This window comes from Kogia breviceps, chromosome 15, assembly GCF_026419965.1.
Source record: "Kogia breviceps isolate mKogBre1 chromosome 15, mKogBre1 haplotype 1, whole genome shotgun sequence".
Lineage (NCBI taxonomy): Eukaryota > Metazoa > Chordata > Mammalia > Artiodactyla > Physeteridae > Kogia > Kogia breviceps.
Window position 1 is genome coordinate 59,240,538 of NC_081324.1, and position 19,943 is coordinate 59,260,480.

Consider the following 19,943-nt stretch of genomic DNA (forward strand, 5'->3'; position numbering starts at 1 on the left):
AGCTAAGTCATTAAAGCGGTTTGTCTAGATGACACACTAGAATACCAGTGAGTTCTCCTTAAAGCATCACTTTTCTTATGGAAGGAGAGACATTACTTCTCTCAATGGAACCCCAAGGGTTTCTTCTGTTTTCCAGAAACCTCTTCCTTCCTGCTTTGTCTCTCATATGATAACTGTGTCTCAAAACTCTCTCTTTTTTTTTAAGAGTTTCTGGTTGATGGTTCTAGGTTGTAAACCCACAGATTTTACAGCCACTTCAGGCTGCAGTTATGTAAATATTGGTGAACTTAATAGATCTGATTTGTTAATCTGTAAATTTGTTTTGTTTCTGTGCTCAATTCAAAATATTTCTAATATGATAGACAGCCTAGCTGTGAGGTTCTTGCTGGAAGAATCGGTCCAAGTTTTGTTGTTTGTAGTTCTCAGAATGCTCAGTACATAATGTATCAGATGAGTCCTGCCATGGCTAAAAATGACTAGTTAAGGCAAATTAATATCTTTTGGTCACCTCAGTATTTCTATGAGTAATAAAGAATAAAAATACCCATTCAGTTATGCTATGAATCACTAAATAACAATTGCATTATCTTTGAGGCATTTAATTTAAATGTCCTGAAGCAAGTGTTTTATACACATTTTAGGTGTGAGCTGTGCTTACTATTTTTTTAAGTTATTTTTTTATTGACGTATAGTTGATTTATAATGTCTCAGGTATACAGCAAAGTGGTTCAGTTATATGTATATATATATATATATATATATATATATATATATATATGTATGTGTTCTTTTTCAGATTCTTTTCTATTGTAGGTTATTACAAGATGTTGAATGTAGTTCCCCGTGCTATACAGTAGGTCCTTATTGATTATCTATTTTATATGTAAGACTGTGTATCTGTTAATCCTAATTTGTCCCTCTCCCCCTTTCCCCTTTGGTAACCATAAGTTTGTTTTCTATGTCTGTGAGTCTATTTCTGTTTTGTAAATAAGTTCATTTGTATCACTTTTTTTAGATTCCACATATAAGTGATATCATGTGATATTTGTCTTTTCTCTGTCTGATTTACTTCACTTGGAATGATCATCTCTAGATCCATCCCTATTGCTGCAAATGGCATTATTCCATTCATTTTTATGGTTGAGTAATTTTCCATTATATATATTGATATATACCACACCTTCTTTATCCATTCCTCTGTCAATGGACATTTAGGTTGCTTCCATGTCCAGGCTATTGTAAATAGTTGAACTGTGCTTATTATTAATTTTATAGCACCTAGATTGATGCGGAATTCACTTGGGGAACACAGAGTGCCTTTTACTAGCCAGTATGACATGCAAGAAGGCCGGGCCACATGAGTCCCTAGCTTCCCTCCTTCTGAGAGCACGTACTGGACTCTTCAGGAAGGAAGAGACTGTGCAGTTGGAGAGTATAGCTTGAGCTTCCCCGTGGGATGGTGTTGCTTCTTTGCCATCTTACTGTATTTTCACCAGAGTTTTAGGAACATGGCAAAAATCATTGCAATTAACAGATGTTCTTCTAGCTCAGTAACTACTGAGAATCCACAAGGAAGGTAAGAAGAGAGGGGAAAAATAGAAAGGGACAGAGGACATCTGGATGAAGAGAATTTTTTTTATTAAAAGTTTTCTTCTCTAGTGGTTGCAAAATAACATATTTCACATTTGTGCTCGGGTGACATTTTCGAAAGGGGTGCAGAAAAGGCCCTTCGAAAAAGGAAGGATGCTTGACGCCCGGTCTGTAGAACAGGAGTGTGGCCGTGGAGAAGGAGGTTTCATCAGGCTGAAATGGGTGCTAATAAGTGCTTTTAAAGTGCTGGTGGCACCTCCCCGCCGAGGTTTTTTCCCTTGGAGCTTTGTTCCCGCGTTCATCTATTTCTCCAGTCTTCATCTTCCCTATTTCACAAGGTTTCTCACCAGAAAAGACATTGTCTTTAAGACCATTATTATACTGGCTGAGGGGGCAGGAGGAGGGATATAGTATTTTAGTATTTTGACGTTTGAGGGATAAGATCAAATTTAAAAATTACAAATTGAAAAGAAAAAGCTTTCTCACTGAGGAGGCAGAGCACAGGTTGGATCTTCTTGATTTGGAAGGGGGGGCCTTAAAGTATGGCCTTAAAGCAGTCTTGGGCTATGAAATCAGTTGTGGGTCATATCCAATGTTCATTGACTTATTTATGTTGCAAGATGAAATAGGGTAGAATAGGAAATGTTGAGTATAATGCACAGACACACATGGTAAGAAACATAATGATGCACTTTTTTCATGAGAGTTTTGTCCGAATATGTGTGTGTTTGTGTGCAGGCACAGCATCACACATGTATGCTGCCTTGCAGCATGCTATCTCTTTGATACGATGAGTTATGGTGAAAATGTTTGAGAAATATTGCTTTTGGGGCGTTGCCTCCGGAGCTTGAATGTAAAAAATTCAAAGTCACCCCAGCTCTATCAGATGCTGTCAATGGGCCACTTTGGTGAGTTAAGGACTTCTTTGCACTTCTTCCAGACTTTACTATTGGGAGAATTTAAGGAGCTGGCCTGAGCACTAACTTCACATCTGACCTCCCTGCATTCTCTATTCCTTAAGAACACCCCAGGTATATGGTGACTCTGTGTGCCTTGCCCACCAGCTCTCTTCTTTTCTCCTTTGCCTTGAAACTGGTTCTTTTTCAATCCCATTCACCATAGTTGAGTCCGTCTCTTCTGTGTGTGTCCACTTGCGTCCCACTCTTCCTTTTCATTTTCTTGTACCACTTTCTGTCGTAACCAAAGGGCTTGACTTGATGACCATTATCTCTGGCTTTAGAAACCAGAGAATTTTTTTCCGTTCCTTTCTTTCAGTTTTTCTGTCTCCGTCTTCTTCTTCCACTGCCTAGAAAACATGCCTCTTGGGCACCCGGGGTGCTAAGCCATTGTCATTTTAAGTGCATGCCACTCCGTGGGCTCTGCAGGTCAGAGCTGGTCCCCACATTGTTCCTGGTCCAGGACCGCTATAGACATTGAGGGCAAGTCTTTAGAAATGTTTATAGGGATTTAACAGAGTAATTTTTTTTTTTTTTTTAGATGTTGGGGGTAGGAGTTTATTAATTAATTAATTAATTTTTGCTGTGTTGGGTCTTCGTTTCTGTGCGAGGGCTTTCTCTAGTTGCGGCGAGCGGGGGCCACTCTTCATCGCGGTGCGCGGGCCTCTCACTATCGCGGCCTCTTTTGTTGCGGAGCACAGCCTCCAGACGCGCAGGCTCAGTAGTTGTGGCTCACGGGCCCAGTTGCTCCGCGGCATGTGGGATCCCCCCAGACCAGGGCTTGAACCTGTGTGCCCTGCATTAGCGGGCAGATTCTCAACCACTGCACCACCAGGGAAGCCCTAACAGAGTAATTTTATGTTTATTTAAGCTAACAAATTTGGGCTTGCATTTTGCATGTCTTTTTATTTCCTTTTTTCTAGAAAGCATGTTCATTGTATTTTACATAAACTCGATCTGAGCTGCAGCAGAAAATTACAGAGCTGGTCCTTCATCATCAGTGGTTTCAGAGGCACTGCTCTAGGTAACTGAATTGTTACAGCCGACATATCTGACGGGTCAGAGGGAGAATGAGTGGCCCTGTAGCCCCGATTCTGGATCTATGCTAGCAAAGATGGAACTTGTAAACTATTTATGTAGCTTTTGTATCTTCAGTCCACTGATTTGAAGGCATGGCGGTAGAGGGGAAGATGAAGACAAAACAGCCAAAGGGAGAGAAGAGCCAATGATCTGTGTGCTTTTACTGAAACTAAGAGGCTTAAATAGTGAAAGTTGTAATGGCTTTAAACTTCATAAAATGCTGCTTCTCTGTCAGCAAAGGTATTGAGTAACACCCACAATTCTCTCTTCCTGCGGCATTTGTTGTGTGCACAAAGTTTCTCAAATGCTGGAGGAGAATTCTTGCAGTTTCCTCAGCCTTTAAAAACCTGGAGGCTCTAACACCAATGCAAATTTTAATGATAGGGTAGAAGGAATAGCTAATTATATGTCGTTATTGCCGCCGTCACCAGTAGTGATGGGAGATGGCCTCATCAAATGCATTTGCCAATGGATATGATTAAGCTCAATTTAATTCACCCAAAGATTAAAGAATACGAACATCACATGTTCTCATACCAGACTTCTCCTTTTCAGAGAAACCAAAATAAAGATTCTTAAAGACCTTCCAAGTCTGCCTGTAGAGACGGCCCCTTTTGAAGCCAGCTCCGTTCTGTGGAGATCTTTCCATTTACCTGCAATGTTATATTCTCTCCGCTTCTGTACTAGGTGACTTAAGGGTGTTTGTTATCTGAACAGAAACAGAATTTCAATGTTAATTTGAATTCTGATTTTTTTCATTTATTTGCCCAGTTGGAGTATTTTTTGTAGGGAAAACAACTGAGGTAAAGATGTGTCAAAAAGGGGGACCCAATTACTCTTTGGAAATGCATTTCCTCACAGTACAAACATTGAACTTGAAGGTGAAAATTAAACATTCAGCCATATAGGGACATTTAACAAAGCAGATGTGATAGTCTAGAATCGAATAGAAATGCTTTTAATTCTTTAAACGTCAGCTATGATGTTGACTTTCCTTCCATAGTAGGTAGGTGATAAATTCAAACAATTAAAAGGCATCTTACCTGCTATCCCTTTAGACGCAACTGGGAATTTACCCCAGGATTCCAAGTTGCTAGGCGACGCTAAACATAAATGTTCACACTTTCTTCTGTACATTCAGCATAGGACAATAGTGCAGCACTGCCAGGAAGTACGAGTGCCTGCTGAAATATCATCTTCTATACTTCAAACCATGTGATAAGTCCTCGTGACCACATGCAGAAGTAAAGGTCTCCTTCCCAAAGCTTAAATGTAGGGGCAAGATGGATCGAGTTGAAGGTTTTGTAAAACTTCAGTACTAATGTTCCTCTCCCATAAAGACAGAGAACTTAAACATTACTATTTTCAGTGAAAAAGGATAGGACCAGGAGGGTTGTGGACAGGCAGGCAGAAATAAATATATAGAGCTAAATGCTGAAGAATTACAGGTAATTTAGAGAAGCAGGCATTAGGAGGTATGAAGCAACATAGTAATCGTAATGATAATCACCAGTAATTTTTGAGCCTGTGCTATATGGCAAACACTGTCCTAAATGCCTGTATATGCATTAATCGTTCATTGTGAAGCTACACAGAAATACCAGCTGAGCGACACTTCTCGGGACTATACCCCAGGGAACAGGTGCTCAGTAAAGAGAGACTTTTTCTCTAAAATATAGTGTGCATTAGAGAAAGACAAATACTGTTGATGTCACTTATATGTGGAATCTAAAAAATACAACAGACTAGTGAATATAATGAAAAAGAAGCAAGACTCACAGGTACAGAAAATAAACTGGTGATTACCATGGGGAGGGGGAAAGGGGGGGAAGTGAAAGGAGGGGACGGAATTAAGAGATACAAACTTTAAGATATAAAATAAGCTACAAGGATATATTGTACAACACAGGGAATAGAGCCAATATTTTACAATAACTATAAATGGAATATAACCTTTAGAAGTTGTGAATCACTCTATTGTACACCTGTAACTTATATAATATTGTACAGCAGCTGTACCTCAGCAAAAAGAATACTGTGTGTTGACAAGCTGCTCATTGGTGTCTGGACTGTTTAGAAGCAGGACCTTTGCCTGTGACCGAGCAGACAGTCTAGATGGAGCAGTAGCTCCAGAGGGCAGAACCAGTGAGGTAGGAAGACGGTTCAGGTAGAGCAAGTGTTTCAACCAGCACCACGCACCTGACCTTGGAAACCCTTTGACTATTGCACAAAACCATGCACCGAAAATGCTAGATCTTGTAAGAAAAATGGAGCTGACTATTCAAAATCTACACAGCTTTGTAGCCAGAAGACCAACGAAACAGTCATAGCCGTATTAAAAACCCTGGCCTCATTAACTTCCGCCTGGCACTTAGAATCCCTGTGAGTCCATCCTTCGCCCTGTGCCTGAAGGCTTCCACATCCTTCTTCTAACCAGAGGGGACCTCGGAGTCAGTCATTCCCTTCTGATAGAGACCAGTGTCTGCCAGCTGAAATATATGATCTGGATTCATCGTCTCCATCAGTCAGTGTGCTTTCCTCTCTAAACTCAGGAGGGGAGCAGAAGCTTCACACCTTCTTCATCTGGTCTTTCAGTTTCCCAGACAGCCTCACAGAGCGGGGAGAGGAATGGCTCTGTAGAGCCACTGAACTTCTTGCCACTTTTGACCCTAAGCGAAGGCCCTTCTGCAGGAGTTTCACCTTTGTCGAAAGGCCATCACGTAGCCCTTTATTGGAGAGAAAATTTGCCTTGATTGCTCTACAACATTAATGTCCTGCAAAAAATTGCACATGGTCCAAAGGGACTCTAGTGTTATATGGATGTCACTCCCCTATTTGCTAATCTTGTTAGCTAATCTGCATTGCAGCAACATGCCTTGTAACAGGATAGACTGTATTCTGTTTCGAAAGGGGGAAAAAAAGGAGAAAGTATTAAAATCAGGATCATTTGAGTGTTTGCAACTTAAAATACCTGACTTTCACCTTGACCTCAAGATAAAAATTAGTATTTTGTTCTAGAATGAAGCTTAATGAGTAAATATTGACAGATAGGCTGTGCAGTTGGGGAAAATAGTATTTTAGGGAAACCCAGTGATTTCCCAAACAACTATGGTAGGATGTTACCCAGTTTATACCAACGTGTGAAAAGAGATTCTTCATCCAGTCGTCCAAACTAGACTTTCAAGGATGCAGGAAACCTACTTTTGCTCTCCCATGCATATTGCCATATTTACCATCTCTGGTCGCCCAAATTTAAGTGATGGAAACACTCCAAGAAGTAATATTCTCGGCAAAGTGACAATACTACAGCTTTTGGTGATTCAGAGTTGGCTTCAAGGCCGATTCATGCCTTAGCACCATCAGGGAATATTCTACATTGCAACTATGTTGCAGATGCCAGAGCCCCAAATGACTGAATTTGGAATAAATACACTTATATTTTACTAAGAGCGACAAAGTACAATTTTTAACTCATGTTATAAACACCAACTGCCCTCTTTCAATTTGTGATGGGGTTGGTCGACCCTGTGTATTTTGAAGAGCTTCTTTTTCAGATTTTGTAGAGCATAGCTAACCCAAATCACTGCAGTGATATTCTCTTGTTACAAAATCCCTCTCTCTGTCCCCAACTCTTTCTTAAATCACATTTGCAGTTCTTCCTTATTACTGAAATATATGTTCCACAATAACCCTTCCCTTGTGGCTTGACTTTCATATTTCCAGGTGAGTAACATTCATTCATCTCTTGAAAAATTGCTCTATTTTCAGATAGCTCCCATAATTTTCCTTCACTGTCATGAAAGGGTTTGTTTTCTCCATATGTTCTCAAATGGCGCATGAAGAAATGTGGAGTTATTGGAGTGTAGCAGGATGAGTAACAGGCTGGAAACCCAGAGGCTCCAAGTTCTGATTTCACCACTGACTCATCCTAAAGCCTGGATAAGATGCATCCTCATCTCTCTGTGACTCAGTTCCTATTTTTCTTACATGGCATTAACACTAGCTCATCTCATGAAGGGGCCCTGAGAGGTAATAGCCAGAAGCAAACATTTTGTAATATTGATCCTTTAACAATAGTCTATTAATTTATAAAGGATATATCTACATTCCTGGTTTTTAATTAGTCCTCCTGACAATTCCCTGGGAAAAGTAGTCTTCTCATTTTGCTGTTTAGGTAATCACAGCTTGTAGATGAGAGAAAGTTTCCACACTTTTTCTAAGATTGTGTATGTATCTTTATAGATATGTGTGGGTGTTTACTAAAACATATATACCCACAAACTTTCATACACACACCTCCTTGAAAATTATGGTTCACAATGAGGGACGTTTTTAAAGGAATGCTCAACTGAGGGTAATAGTCTCTTCATGCCGTAGAAACCATGAGTCCAACCACCCTGAGTAGTATTTTTTTTAATCTTTATTTTCCAAATTTAGTTGTACTTCCCCCTCAGAATTTCCATACACTTTTTCCTCTCTGCTAAAGAAGGCTTGTGATGACCTGTTTTCCCATTCATCTTAGAACATTTTGATTTACCTTTCTTTATGTGATATATAAAATTCATATATTTATTTTAGTTGCTATTTCTGGTGATCTTAGGCATGGGGAAGGTCCAAGTGACCTTTCCCAAGGTCAGGGTATCTGGGAAGCTTGAATCCATCTGGAAACTCTTCAGCACTCATGGGTGGGTTAGTGCCCTGAATGAAAAGTTGAAAACAAGGAGCTCACAGAGACGTCTGTGAACAACTGTCCCCCATGGGCACAACCATTGATCGGTAAACTCCGTCATCTCCCCATTATGAGAACACCCCTAGTCAAGGAGAAGCCAGTTGTGACAGTAGTGGGATGGGTGCTGAGCTGCAAGAAAATCATGTTATATTGATGACAAGGAGCATCATCAGGCCAATTTTCTAAGATCCCACAAACCAGAACAATCTGTTCCCTTTCTCTAGGTTATATGAGAATCTCAGAGTGTCTGTGATTACTCAGTGGTGGTACCATTGTAGAATAGTGTTGTTTAGAAATGATGGAAAAGTTCAATATCTGTGCAGCCCAGTATGGTAGCAACTGGCCCCATGTGGCTATTGAGCACTTGAAATGTGGTTCCTGGGGCTGAGGGACCTACACTTTCAATATTACAGAACTTTTTTTTTTAAATCCAGATGCTGAATTTTTTTTTAATTCATCTTTTTTTAAAAATTGAAGTCTAGTTGATTTACAGTGTTGTGTTAATTTCTGCTATACAGCAAAGCACCTCAGTTATCCATATATATATATTCTTTTTCATATTCTTTTCCATGATGGTTTATCCCAGGATTTCGAATATAGTTCCCTGTGCTATATAGTAGGACCTGGTTGTTATCCATTCCATATGTAATAATTTTCATCTACCACCCCCAAGTTCCCAGTCCAACCCTCCTCCATATGCTCCAGCAATTCCACTCCTGGGCATATATCTGGACAAAACTATAATTCAAAAAATACATGCACCCCTTTGTTCATAGTAGCACTATTCACAATAGCCAAGACATGGAAACAACCTAAATGTCCATTGACAGATGAATAAAGAAGATGTGATGTATATATAATAATATATTTTATATACAAACACACACACACACACACACACACACACACACACACACACACACACACACTGGAATATTACTCAGCCATAAAAAAGAACAAAATAATGGCATTTGAAGCTACATGGATGGACCTAGAGATTATCATACTAAGTGAAGTAAGTCAGAGGGACAAAGACAAGTACCATGTGATATCACTTATATGTGGAATCTAAAATATGACTCAATATTATAGAATTTTAATTAATAAAAAAAAACAACTCCATGTGACTAGTGACCACCAGATCGACCAGTACAGATCTGCAAACCATGCATATACCTATTTAGGAAACTAATTGCGGTGACATCAAGGGAATTTAACATCCCCACTGACCTTGAGAGCACTTTGGGGATGAAAAGGTGTAAAAGAGGTGGGACTTTCAAAGCCAAGGTCAGATGTGTGGAACTGCAGTGTCGACCCATGGAAATGGTGGTGACTTTTCAGGTATGAGCAGGAAGTAGTGTTTCCGGTTGTGACCATCCTTTGATTTTCTTTTCGCAGGCTCCTTCATGTTGGTGAACACGTCTGGGAGATCTGAGGGACAGAGAGCCCACCTCCTCTTACCTCAGCTCAAAGAAAATGACACCCACTGCATTGATTTTCACTACTTTGTATCCAGCAAGAGTAATTCTGCTCCCGGGTTACTCAATGTCTACGTGAAGGTCAATAACGGGCCTTTGGGGAACCCTATTTGGAATATATCTGGAGACCCAAACCGTACATGGAACAGGGCAGAGCTGGCCATCAGTACTTTCTGGCCTAACTTTTATCAGGTATGCCCTTTATTTTTCATTTCCTGTTTTGATGCATCCTCTAACTTCTGAAAATATAAATCAGTTTTATATTAGTTTAATCAGAGGATGTATTAGAAGTGTTGGTATTTTTACACCAAAGTGAGGAAAGCTTATGCTCGTGGATAGGGAGTGTATTAAGGCTTTGTTTTTACATTACTTTGAGAAATGAGTAAAGTGCACCATTCAAACTTGTTTACATATATATCTATTTAAGAAAATAAAAGCAGCCACCTGCAGTAGGGTAGGAAATGCTGACTGCAAGGATGTTTTACTTTCTATGTTAAGTAGCCACAAGTGACCCAGGGAGACAGAGCACTTGATGGTAGAAGAAAAAGCCTCTTCTTCCTTGAGTCGATTTCAGGAATCATGGGTCTTTAGGAAGTGAGGCCGAGTGGAGGTCAGCTGGTGAGATGCAGGACCCTGCTCCCACCCCATCAGCAATGGGAAGAAAATGGCATGTAGACCGAGTCCTTGTCATGGAGGAGCTGCTCTGTGGGATGTTCTGTTGGGACCACATTGCCCACCTGGAGTGGGCACTTAAAGGAAATGAAGGGTACAGGCCAGAAGTGGTTAGAAAGTGGTACCAAGGAGGTCCCACTGGTCTGTCCGTCCTCTCGGAGAGGGCCTGTGCCCCAAGAGCATCCCGACTTGGCGTCAAAGGTGGGAAATTAGTGACGGTGGCGTTCTGTGTGCTTTCTCCTTTTGTCCACAGCCTCTTTGAAAATAACTTCACATTAAGAACTCACTTAATTTCAAGCTAAGAGGGTGCATTAAGAGAATTGCAGTATTTTGCTTTTCTCTTTCTTAATTCCTTTGGCTCACTCGGAAGCCAGCAGGAACACGTATCCAAGATCATCTCTCATGGTTAATTGAGGTGCTTGGCTAGACCCAGGGAGGAGAGACTGAGTCTTCTCAAGGGCTGCTTGTCATCTGAGCGGCATGATCGGCGCCCAGGAACCCACTCTGCAGGCTTGGTGTTTATTAGGGGAGATTTATCAATCCCAGTTCCTCTATCCCTGGATTTGATCATGGTAATAAATGGGCTGTAAATTCTGTGCTTGTTTTATCTTTGTGCCCTCATACCTGCAACAATTTCTGGTATTTAAATGTCTCTTGAATGGAAATGAAGGGGTAGTAAAAGCTCTGTTAGCACACATGTAAATTGTTAAAATCCTTTTAGAGTGCACTTGGGCAATACATTTTAAAAGTGTTAAATATTTAAATAAATCTAATTTTAGCAATCTACTGTTAGGAGTTCATCCTAAGGAAGTAATGAATTGTGGTAGCAAACAGTTAGCTACAAGGATATTCACGGCAGTGTATTTATAATAATGAAACACCAGGAACAGTATTACATTTCTTATAATAGAGGATGAGTTCCTCTATGCTACCTCAATACAAAAATTCATTTTGCAACCGTTAAGAATAACGTTATGAAAGATCATTTCATGATGTATCTCAGCTTATTTTCCTAAGTGGGTAAAACTGGTATAAAATCGTAAAGCAGTATGTTAAATTCAATTTTAAATTAAATATATGTACGGATATGTATTAATTATACATTAATATGTATGAATAATATTAATATGTATTGTGTATCAATATATATTAATATGAATTAATTATATATAAATACATATATAATTAAACTATATGGTGAAATAAATATATTAAGTAGTATCTCCCCAGCTAGTGACTTGAATTTTTTCTTTCTGTCATCTGTCATATTCTAAATTTTCCCCAATGTACATGTGCTGTTTTTATGTGTAAAACCAAAAAAAGAGTTAAAAAGTAGTTTTTCTTGCAGAGGGAAAATGTCCTACTTGCTGAATATCCTTTTTTATAAATATATTGATAACCGATCAGGGTATAATTCAAAAATATGGCCTTTGGGACGAAGTTTCTTCTTTTGTAGGATTAAAATGGAAGCAAGGGAAGTGGGTTTGGCTAAGACAGCCTTCATAAGGATGTGTATGATGGACTAGGCTAAGAGGCTGAGTGTTTTTAGAAACTTCTTTTGGAGGGGACCTTCCCACAGTAGAGAAGGCCTAGCTAGTTCCCCTGTGGAACCTGCACTGGACTCTTCCTTGGTCTCCAGGCATCTAGACAAGATCAGAAGGTCTGTCCTTCTCACCTTTGCCCTGATCTTCTTCTCTTTCCCCTTAGCAATGCACACCCAAAACCTCTAGGAGTGAGCCCTTGTGGGGCTCCACAGCTGCCAGAGCCTGGTGCATTCATTTAGTTTTGACACTGGCTACAATCCAGATCTTAAATTTTTGTTTTGCCTTTGTCTTCGCTTGAGCTGCTGTGACAAAAAGAAAAACAAAAGCCCACAGTCTGGGTGGCTTAAACAACAAACCTTTATTTCTCAGCTGTGGAGGCTGAGAAGTCCAAAATAAGGGGCCCTCAGATTCCATTCTTATTAAGGGCCCCCTTCCTGGCTTATGGAGGCCACCTTCTGGTCTTCTTGTTGTGTGCTCAGATGACCTCCCCATGTGTGCAGCAGAGAGAGCCCTGGTGTCTCTTCCTCTTCTTATAAGGGCACTAATCCCATTACGGGGGCTCCACCCTCATTGCCTCAGCTAAGCATAATCACCTCTCTGATGCTCCATCTCCCAATTCCATCACTGTGGGGGTTGGGGCTTCAACATACGAATTTGAAGGGGGCACAGCACTCAGCCCATAATAGCTTTGAACACACCTGGCTCAGGCAGTCAGAACTAAAGGAATGATTTAATTTATCAACAGTCTCAGCAGATCGGCCTTTAAAAGGAATTATCAAACTAGAGTTGGCCCTTGAATAGTGTGGAGCTTAAGGGTGCTGACCCTCCAACACACACAGTTGAAAATCCATGTGTAACTTTTGACTCCGCCCAGACTTAACCACTGATAGCCCACTGTTGACCAGAAGCCTCACCGATAACATGAAAAGTCAATTAGCACATATTCTGTATGTTATGTGTATTATATACTATATTCTTACAGTAAAATAAGCTAAAGAAGAGAAAATGTTATTAAGAAAATCATAAGGAAGAGAAAATACATTTATGGTACTGTATTGTATTTATTGATACATTAAGTTTACATCATCTGTTTATAAGATGAATCACCTGTCAGTACCTACATCAGTAGTGTCTTATATGATACAAACACCATAAATGTTATATATATTACTAACACTAGATAACAATAATGAAAAGATAATGTGAAAAGTAAACTCATATTATTTACAGTTGTAACAATTCATGCATTGATAACGAAAAAGCAGCAATGTGATTGATTTACAGTCACCTCATGCAATCCATACAGTTGCTTCTTCGTAGCCTAGCCTATATACCAATGAATGAATTGTTGTCAGATTTTTATGGCACACAGTATTATGTCATATTCATAATACAGTATTGGAAACATTGTTACATTAATAAAAACACCTACCTGTTGATGGTAGGCTGATAGTTTCTTCAGTTAGTAGAGAGAGAGGTGTAAGGTAATGAAATTCTCTTAAAGCAAAGTTATAAAACAGTAAGAAAACAAACTGTTATAACCTATAAACCTATAAAATGTTATTAATTTTGTATTAAATATCACCCACCTTATGCCTATGTAAGATGAGACTAGTATCGACATGTATTTCATGCATTCATGACATACCTTTTTCTTAATTTTTTTCGATATATCTGGGCCATGCAGTTTGTGAGTTTTTTTCAAATTGTTGCAAATCTCCAAAAATTTTCCAATGTATTTATTGGAAAATCCACATATAAGTAGACCCACAGAGTTCAAGCCCATATTGTTCAAGGGTCAACTGTATATTGAAAATAAGGTGATCCTATATATCAGACCATTGTCATTGTCAGTGATTTCTTCCTTTCTTGGGCTCTTTTGAATAAAATATTTTGCCTTCCCAATTGTGAACCTCTGACCCTCACCCCCAAACTCTCCTGCTCCTCACTGTGACCTCTCTCACATTGCTGAGCAGTACCTGCTTTACCATATTCAACTGGAATGTAGTTCTCATTATAGCTTTTTGGTTCACTGGGTGATCGACAGTTTCATACTCTGGGTTTAAAGGTGGATTTGCAGAGATTCTTTAAACCGGTGTTGCTAAATGTTTAAGAACCTGGTGATCAAAGTTTGTTAAGCATCTGGATCCACTGAAAATGCATTCATTCATTTAATTCCTAAGGAGTCTAACCAAGTCTCAGCCTTTCACGTTTTAAAGGCACAGTTAAGGTTGTACTTCCCTCTTTTCTCCCCTTTATCTGCTGGGCAGTAAACATAGTGAAGTCATTACCCTAATAGTAACATAAACTATTAGATAAATGGCACTCAGTAGACGATACAAGAGAGACGTCAGCAGGAAATTTCCCAAACACTGAGATAGACCTTAAAATCACCATGTAAGACTTGAATGATGTTCCCAGTTGGCATGAGAAAAATACATTGTATCAACAGGTGGAGAGGAAGGAAAATACCTACCAATCCTATTTCCACCCTTGGCTCAAGATGTCAGCTGAACTGGAGGTGATCAGATAAAAAGCTGGAAAAATCAGTTGTCCGTGTTCAGGCAGCACTTCCCTGGATGGGGGCTTCCCCGCTGCACCCGTGGGGCGAGCACACCCTTACTAAGGAAATGGCTGTCATATCCTGATGTTCATAAAAACCTGACTTATGCAGGAGCCATCTGCTTTTAAATCAATTTCCCAGACAGATTTCTCCATCAGGAGTTTTGTACTAGCCTGAGGATGTACTTCTGCTTTAGGTGACTATTATATTTCTAATTGCAAAATACACAAAATTATTTTTCTGGTATCACGTGTACGTGCATGCCTGTGACATTTTCTTTTATGAACGTAGTTCATAAAAGTCAGTATCCAAATGATGCACTCTTAGTATACAGATAGGCTGTTTCTGGGACCAAAAGCTGAGGACAAGATAATAGGACATGGACATTTAAAGGAGGTGATAACCTTTGAGAGACCCTGTCTCTCTGCACAGGGACTCTGCTTTCCCCCAGACGTTCCCTTAGTATTTAGGCTGCAAGATACATGACAGAGATCTAAAAAAATAATGTACAGTCAACACATGCTTGAAATACTAGTATATTAAAATATTTTATATTCATATAGTACTTTATAAGATGCTTTTCACACTTTGTAGTTTTGATCTAATGAATTAAGATTGATGAATTAAGTCTTAAAAGATTTCATATTACAATATTGCTTGTAAATGAGCGGCATCATACTGTAGTAAAAGAACATATGCTTTGCATCAGACAGAACTGGATTTGAACATGAGCGCTGTTTACTTATAAGCTTGGGCAGCTTACATTTACTGAGCCTTCCTAATTACGGGACTAAATATAAAGACAGGGCAGGGTGTGAAGATGAATGGAAGAACACATTTTGGATATGCTGGCCTCTCAATAAATGGTGGTAGTTTATGGAGATTCAGATTTGTGGAAAACAGAAAAAAGGGAAGCAGGTAATAGTTGAGTGCTTTCTGCTGCTAAGTCACTCCTTAAGTGTGTTTGGTGCGATGGCAGAAGGTATGCAATGAAAAAGCGTTCTGGGAACAAATCCTTCAGTGAAACAGCGGATGAAACGGGATGAATCAAGGGCTTTCCCGCCAGAACATTCTAGCATGTTAGCCCTGGAACTGCTATCTTGTGCTCTGGGCACTCTGCCTACACCTGGGGAGCAGGTTCTCTGGGGGGGACCAGGAACGGGGGTGCTGGGCTGGGTTCCTTCTGTCTGTCCCGTTCCTGATCCTCCCATGCTTTTGTCAAGAATGTCCATTTCTCCCTCATCTTTGGCTGCAAGATACTGAGTTGATTCTCATCTTCTCATCTTGGTCAGAGCCTGAGTCTTGTAAATTGTTGGATTGGGGGAGGTTTTTGGTGCAACCAAACGCTGCACTGTGTACTTTGGATAAACATAGTGGGTTCTCTTGGGCATCTCTTTTTTTTAAATAACCTTTCTGCTAACATGACCTAGATTAGCATGTGTAGAGTTTCAAAATGGTTCTTAGCAGAGTAAAGTGTCCTTGCCACTTTATGGAGCTTTTCCTATTTATGGGAAAATAATATTCTACCAGTACACATCACAACGGTAATCTGCATGGAATACAGCTAATTGCAGGTTAATTACTGTTCATTAACGCATAAATCGTCAAGTATCTGGTGATTAACATGTATTTAATTACTTAATTACTGTTTTTCCTAACTGCTATGACATAGAACCTGCCCCTCTGTTGGGTGGCAGCCTTAAGTGCGGGCTACCTGCTTTCACCAGGGCACCTGGACTGTAACACCTGCTTCCTTTGATTTAGACACTGCCTTTTGCCATTTTAAGAATAGCATTTTCCTCTCACAAGCACCCTTTTACTTTATTGTGCCGATTAAAAAAATATTTCACTTTGATTCTGTTTCTTCTCCCCTCCTCTCTCCTCTTGTCCACCTGCAAGTTTCCAAGTCCTCTAATGGGTTCTTCTGGGTTCTTAACCCCACCTGCACCCAGAGACACCCCTGGAACCCCACACTCACTGCCTTTTCCCCTGCTTTTGGAGATAGTGATTCTGAGTCCTGTCAGAGGCCAGGAGGGCAGTGATCTTTAATACAAATGGTTGCTTTGAAAAGGAAAAAATGCACAAGTGGCCTTGCAATCCCTCCCCCAGGCCCCTCAGGAAAGGTGTTATGCCAGGCTGTGGGCAGTAACAAGAGGGATGGGAAGGTAAAGTCAGGGAAGATACTGGCCTTCTGGTTGCTCCAGAGCCTCCTGTAAAAGCAAGTCCCTTAGAAGCACCAAAGGGCCTGACAGGAGAGGAGGTGTGGATCCGTGCTCTCAATTCTCTGTGCACTGGGCTTATCAAGGGGCCAGCACTTTGGGGAGACTAAGCCAAGATTGACCCTTTACCTGTCCGCCATCTTTCCTGGTGGATGAGGGGGTGAGGGAGGAGATACTCGATCTTTCCCACCCCTTTCCCGTCACACTCCCACCTGGACTGCTGTACGGCAGCCTTGCTTTCTTCACTGGACTGGCCTTCAGCCCACTTATTTTATTAGAAGGTCACGTAAGCCACGCTGAGTGGCGGCAGCTTGGCAGGCATTTGCTGCCCAGAGACAGTGTTTAAGATCTGCGTGGGTGAGTGTTTTCCAAACTGTGTTCCAAGGGAGGTTAAAAGGCACCGGTCAACCAAATGGGAAGAAGCACCGATTTAAGCGAAGTAGAACACATTCTGTACTGCCAGGCCTTTCAGAGCCCGGGAGTATTTCTGCATCTCCCCGAGTGACACATGGCAGGTGCAGGTGCGTGGCTGGAGCGTGCACATCCGTTTGGCTTTAGCAGAGCATCTCGAGTCCAGTGTTCCCTGGAGCACCTTGGGAAATCATGATATGTACTGACGGAAAAACAGAACATTCCCTGACTCCATAAATTCCTTAGCTTATGGCCGTTATTCCAAGTGCGTGACCATTGAATTGCTCCGTACGAAGTGCAAGACAATCGAATTGCTTCGTCCATCTAGGAGAACATGGGGAATTAGATGTGGCAGTGAAATAGAACCCTGTCTCCAGCAGGAAAGCTATTCTAAGCAGGTACTCCTGTCCTCTGCATTTTGTGCTTAAAAAAGAAAAGTTTTAAGAAATCATTGAGGACATATGAGGCTGTCACTTTTCTACAGACTCAGAGCTGCATTTAGGAAGAAGCAGAGGGGGAGTCATGTGACAGTTTCGTATCTTCCAAGATAATATTTTATATATTTATTTTGAAAAGCTTACCATGTCACTGGGTTTCCTTCTCAGTTTGTATCTGTTATTTGATGATCAAGGACAAGTCCTTCTTCCAGATGAACATCTTCCACTTCTCTGTGGTCTGTCACTTCTTGCTTCTGAGCACTTTTCCTTATTACTTGCCTATTATTTTCCCTCTGCCTTAATTTTCTTACATATCCCATTTTATAGAATGGGCATTTGAGCCATGATTAGAAAAGGTTGGAAAACAACGCTACTTCTTTTCAAAAGGGAAAGGGAAAGCACAAAAGTGAAGAAAGTTGTGTTATTTATTGGTAGAAAAAATAGATGACATCATTTCAGAATGTCCTAAATGGCAAGACAAAGCACTGATAATTAGCTTCATTGTGAATCTTATCCTTTGAATGCCTTTAATGGAGAGAAAGTAGGTTTTAACTTTACTTTGATAACATGTTCATGGACTTCCGTGGTGACTTACTGGTTAAGAATCCGCCTGCCATGAATTCTATCAAACATTTAGAGAAGAGCTAACACCTATCCTTCTCAAACTCTTCCAAAAGATAGCAGGGGGAGGAACACTCCCAAACTCATTCTATGAGACCACCATCACCCTGATACCAAAACCAGACAAAGACGTCACAAAGAAAGAAAACTACAGGCCAATATCACTGATGAACATAGATGCAAAAATCCTCAACAAAATACTAGCAAACAGAATCCAACAGCACATTAAAAGGATCATACACCATGATCAAGTGGGGTTTATCCAAGGAATGCAAGGATTCTTCAATATATGCAAATCAATAAAAATGATACACCATATCAACAAACTGAAGGAGAAAAACCATATGATCATCTCAATAGATGCAGAGAAATCTTTTGACAAAATTCAACACCCATTTATGATAAAAACCCTGCAGAAAGTAGACATAGAGGGAAATTTCCTCAACATAATAAAGGCCATATATGACAAACCCACACCAGCATTGTTCTCAATGGTGAAAAACTGAAACCATTTCCACTAAGATCAGGAACAAGACAAAGTTGCCCACTCTCACCACTCTTCTTCAGCATAGTTTTGGAAGTTCTAGCCACAGCAATCAGAGAAGAAAAAGAAATAAAAGGAATCCAAATCGGAAAAGAAGAAGGAAAGCTGTCACTGTTTGCAGATGACATGGTACTATACATAGAGAATCCTAAGGATGCTACCAGAAAACTACTAGAGCTAATCAATGAATTTGGTAAAGTAGCAGCATACAAAATTAATGCACAGAAATCTCTGGCATTCTTATACACTAATGATGAAAAATCTGAGAGTGAAATTAAGAAAACACTCCCATTTACCATTGCAACAAAAAGAATAAAATATGTAGGAATAAATCTACCTAAGTAGACAAAAGACCTGTATGCAGAAAATTATAAGACACTGATGAAAGAAATTAAAGATGATACAAATAGATGGTGAGATATACCATGTTCTTGGATTGGAAGAATCAACATTGTGAAAATGACTGTACTACCCAAAGCAATCTACACATTCAATGCAATCCCTATCAAACTACCACTGGCATTTTTTACAGAACTAGAACAAAAAATTTCACAATTTGTATGGAAACACAAAAGACCCCGAATAGCCAAAGCAATCTTGAGAACGAAAAATGGAGCTGGAGGAATCAGGCTCCCTGACTTCAGACTCTACTACAAGGCTACAGTAATCAAGACAGTATGGTACTGGCACAAAAACAGAAATATGGATCAATGGAACAGGATAGAAAGCCTAGAGATAAACCCACACACATATGGTCACCTTATCTTTGATAAAGGAGGCAAGAATATACAATGGAAAAAGACAGCCTCTTCAATAAGTGGTGCTGGGAAAACTGGACAGGTACATGTAAAAGTATTTAATTAGAACACTCCCTAACACCATACACAAAAATAAACTCAAAATGGGTTAAAGACGTAAATGTAAGGCCCGACACTATCAAACTCTTAGAGGAAAACATAGGCAGAACACTCTATGACATAAATCACAGCAAGATCCTTTTTGACCCACGTCCTAGAGAAATGGAAATAAAAACAAAAATAAACAAATGGGACCTAATGAAACTTAAAAGCTTTTGCACAGCAAAGGATACCATAAACAA

At 40.0% G+C, this 19,943-nt stretch overlaps 1 protein-coding gene across 4 annotated transcripts in view; it reads left to right on the forward strand.

Moving 5' to 3' along the window:
- PTPRM (protein tyrosine phosphatase receptor type M) overlaps window positions 1-19,943 on the forward strand; it is a 760,161-nt gene that overhangs the window by 272,325 nt on the left and 467,893 nt on the right. For all 4 annotated transcript variants that reach the window (XM_059041256.2, XM_059041252.2, XM_059041253.2 and 1 more), the window contains exon 3: window positions 9,754-10,025. In XM_059041256.2, the coding sequence (XP_058897239.1) occupies window positions 9,754-10,025 (272 nt within the window). The remainder of the gene's footprint in view (window positions 1-9,753; window positions 10,026-19,943) is intronic.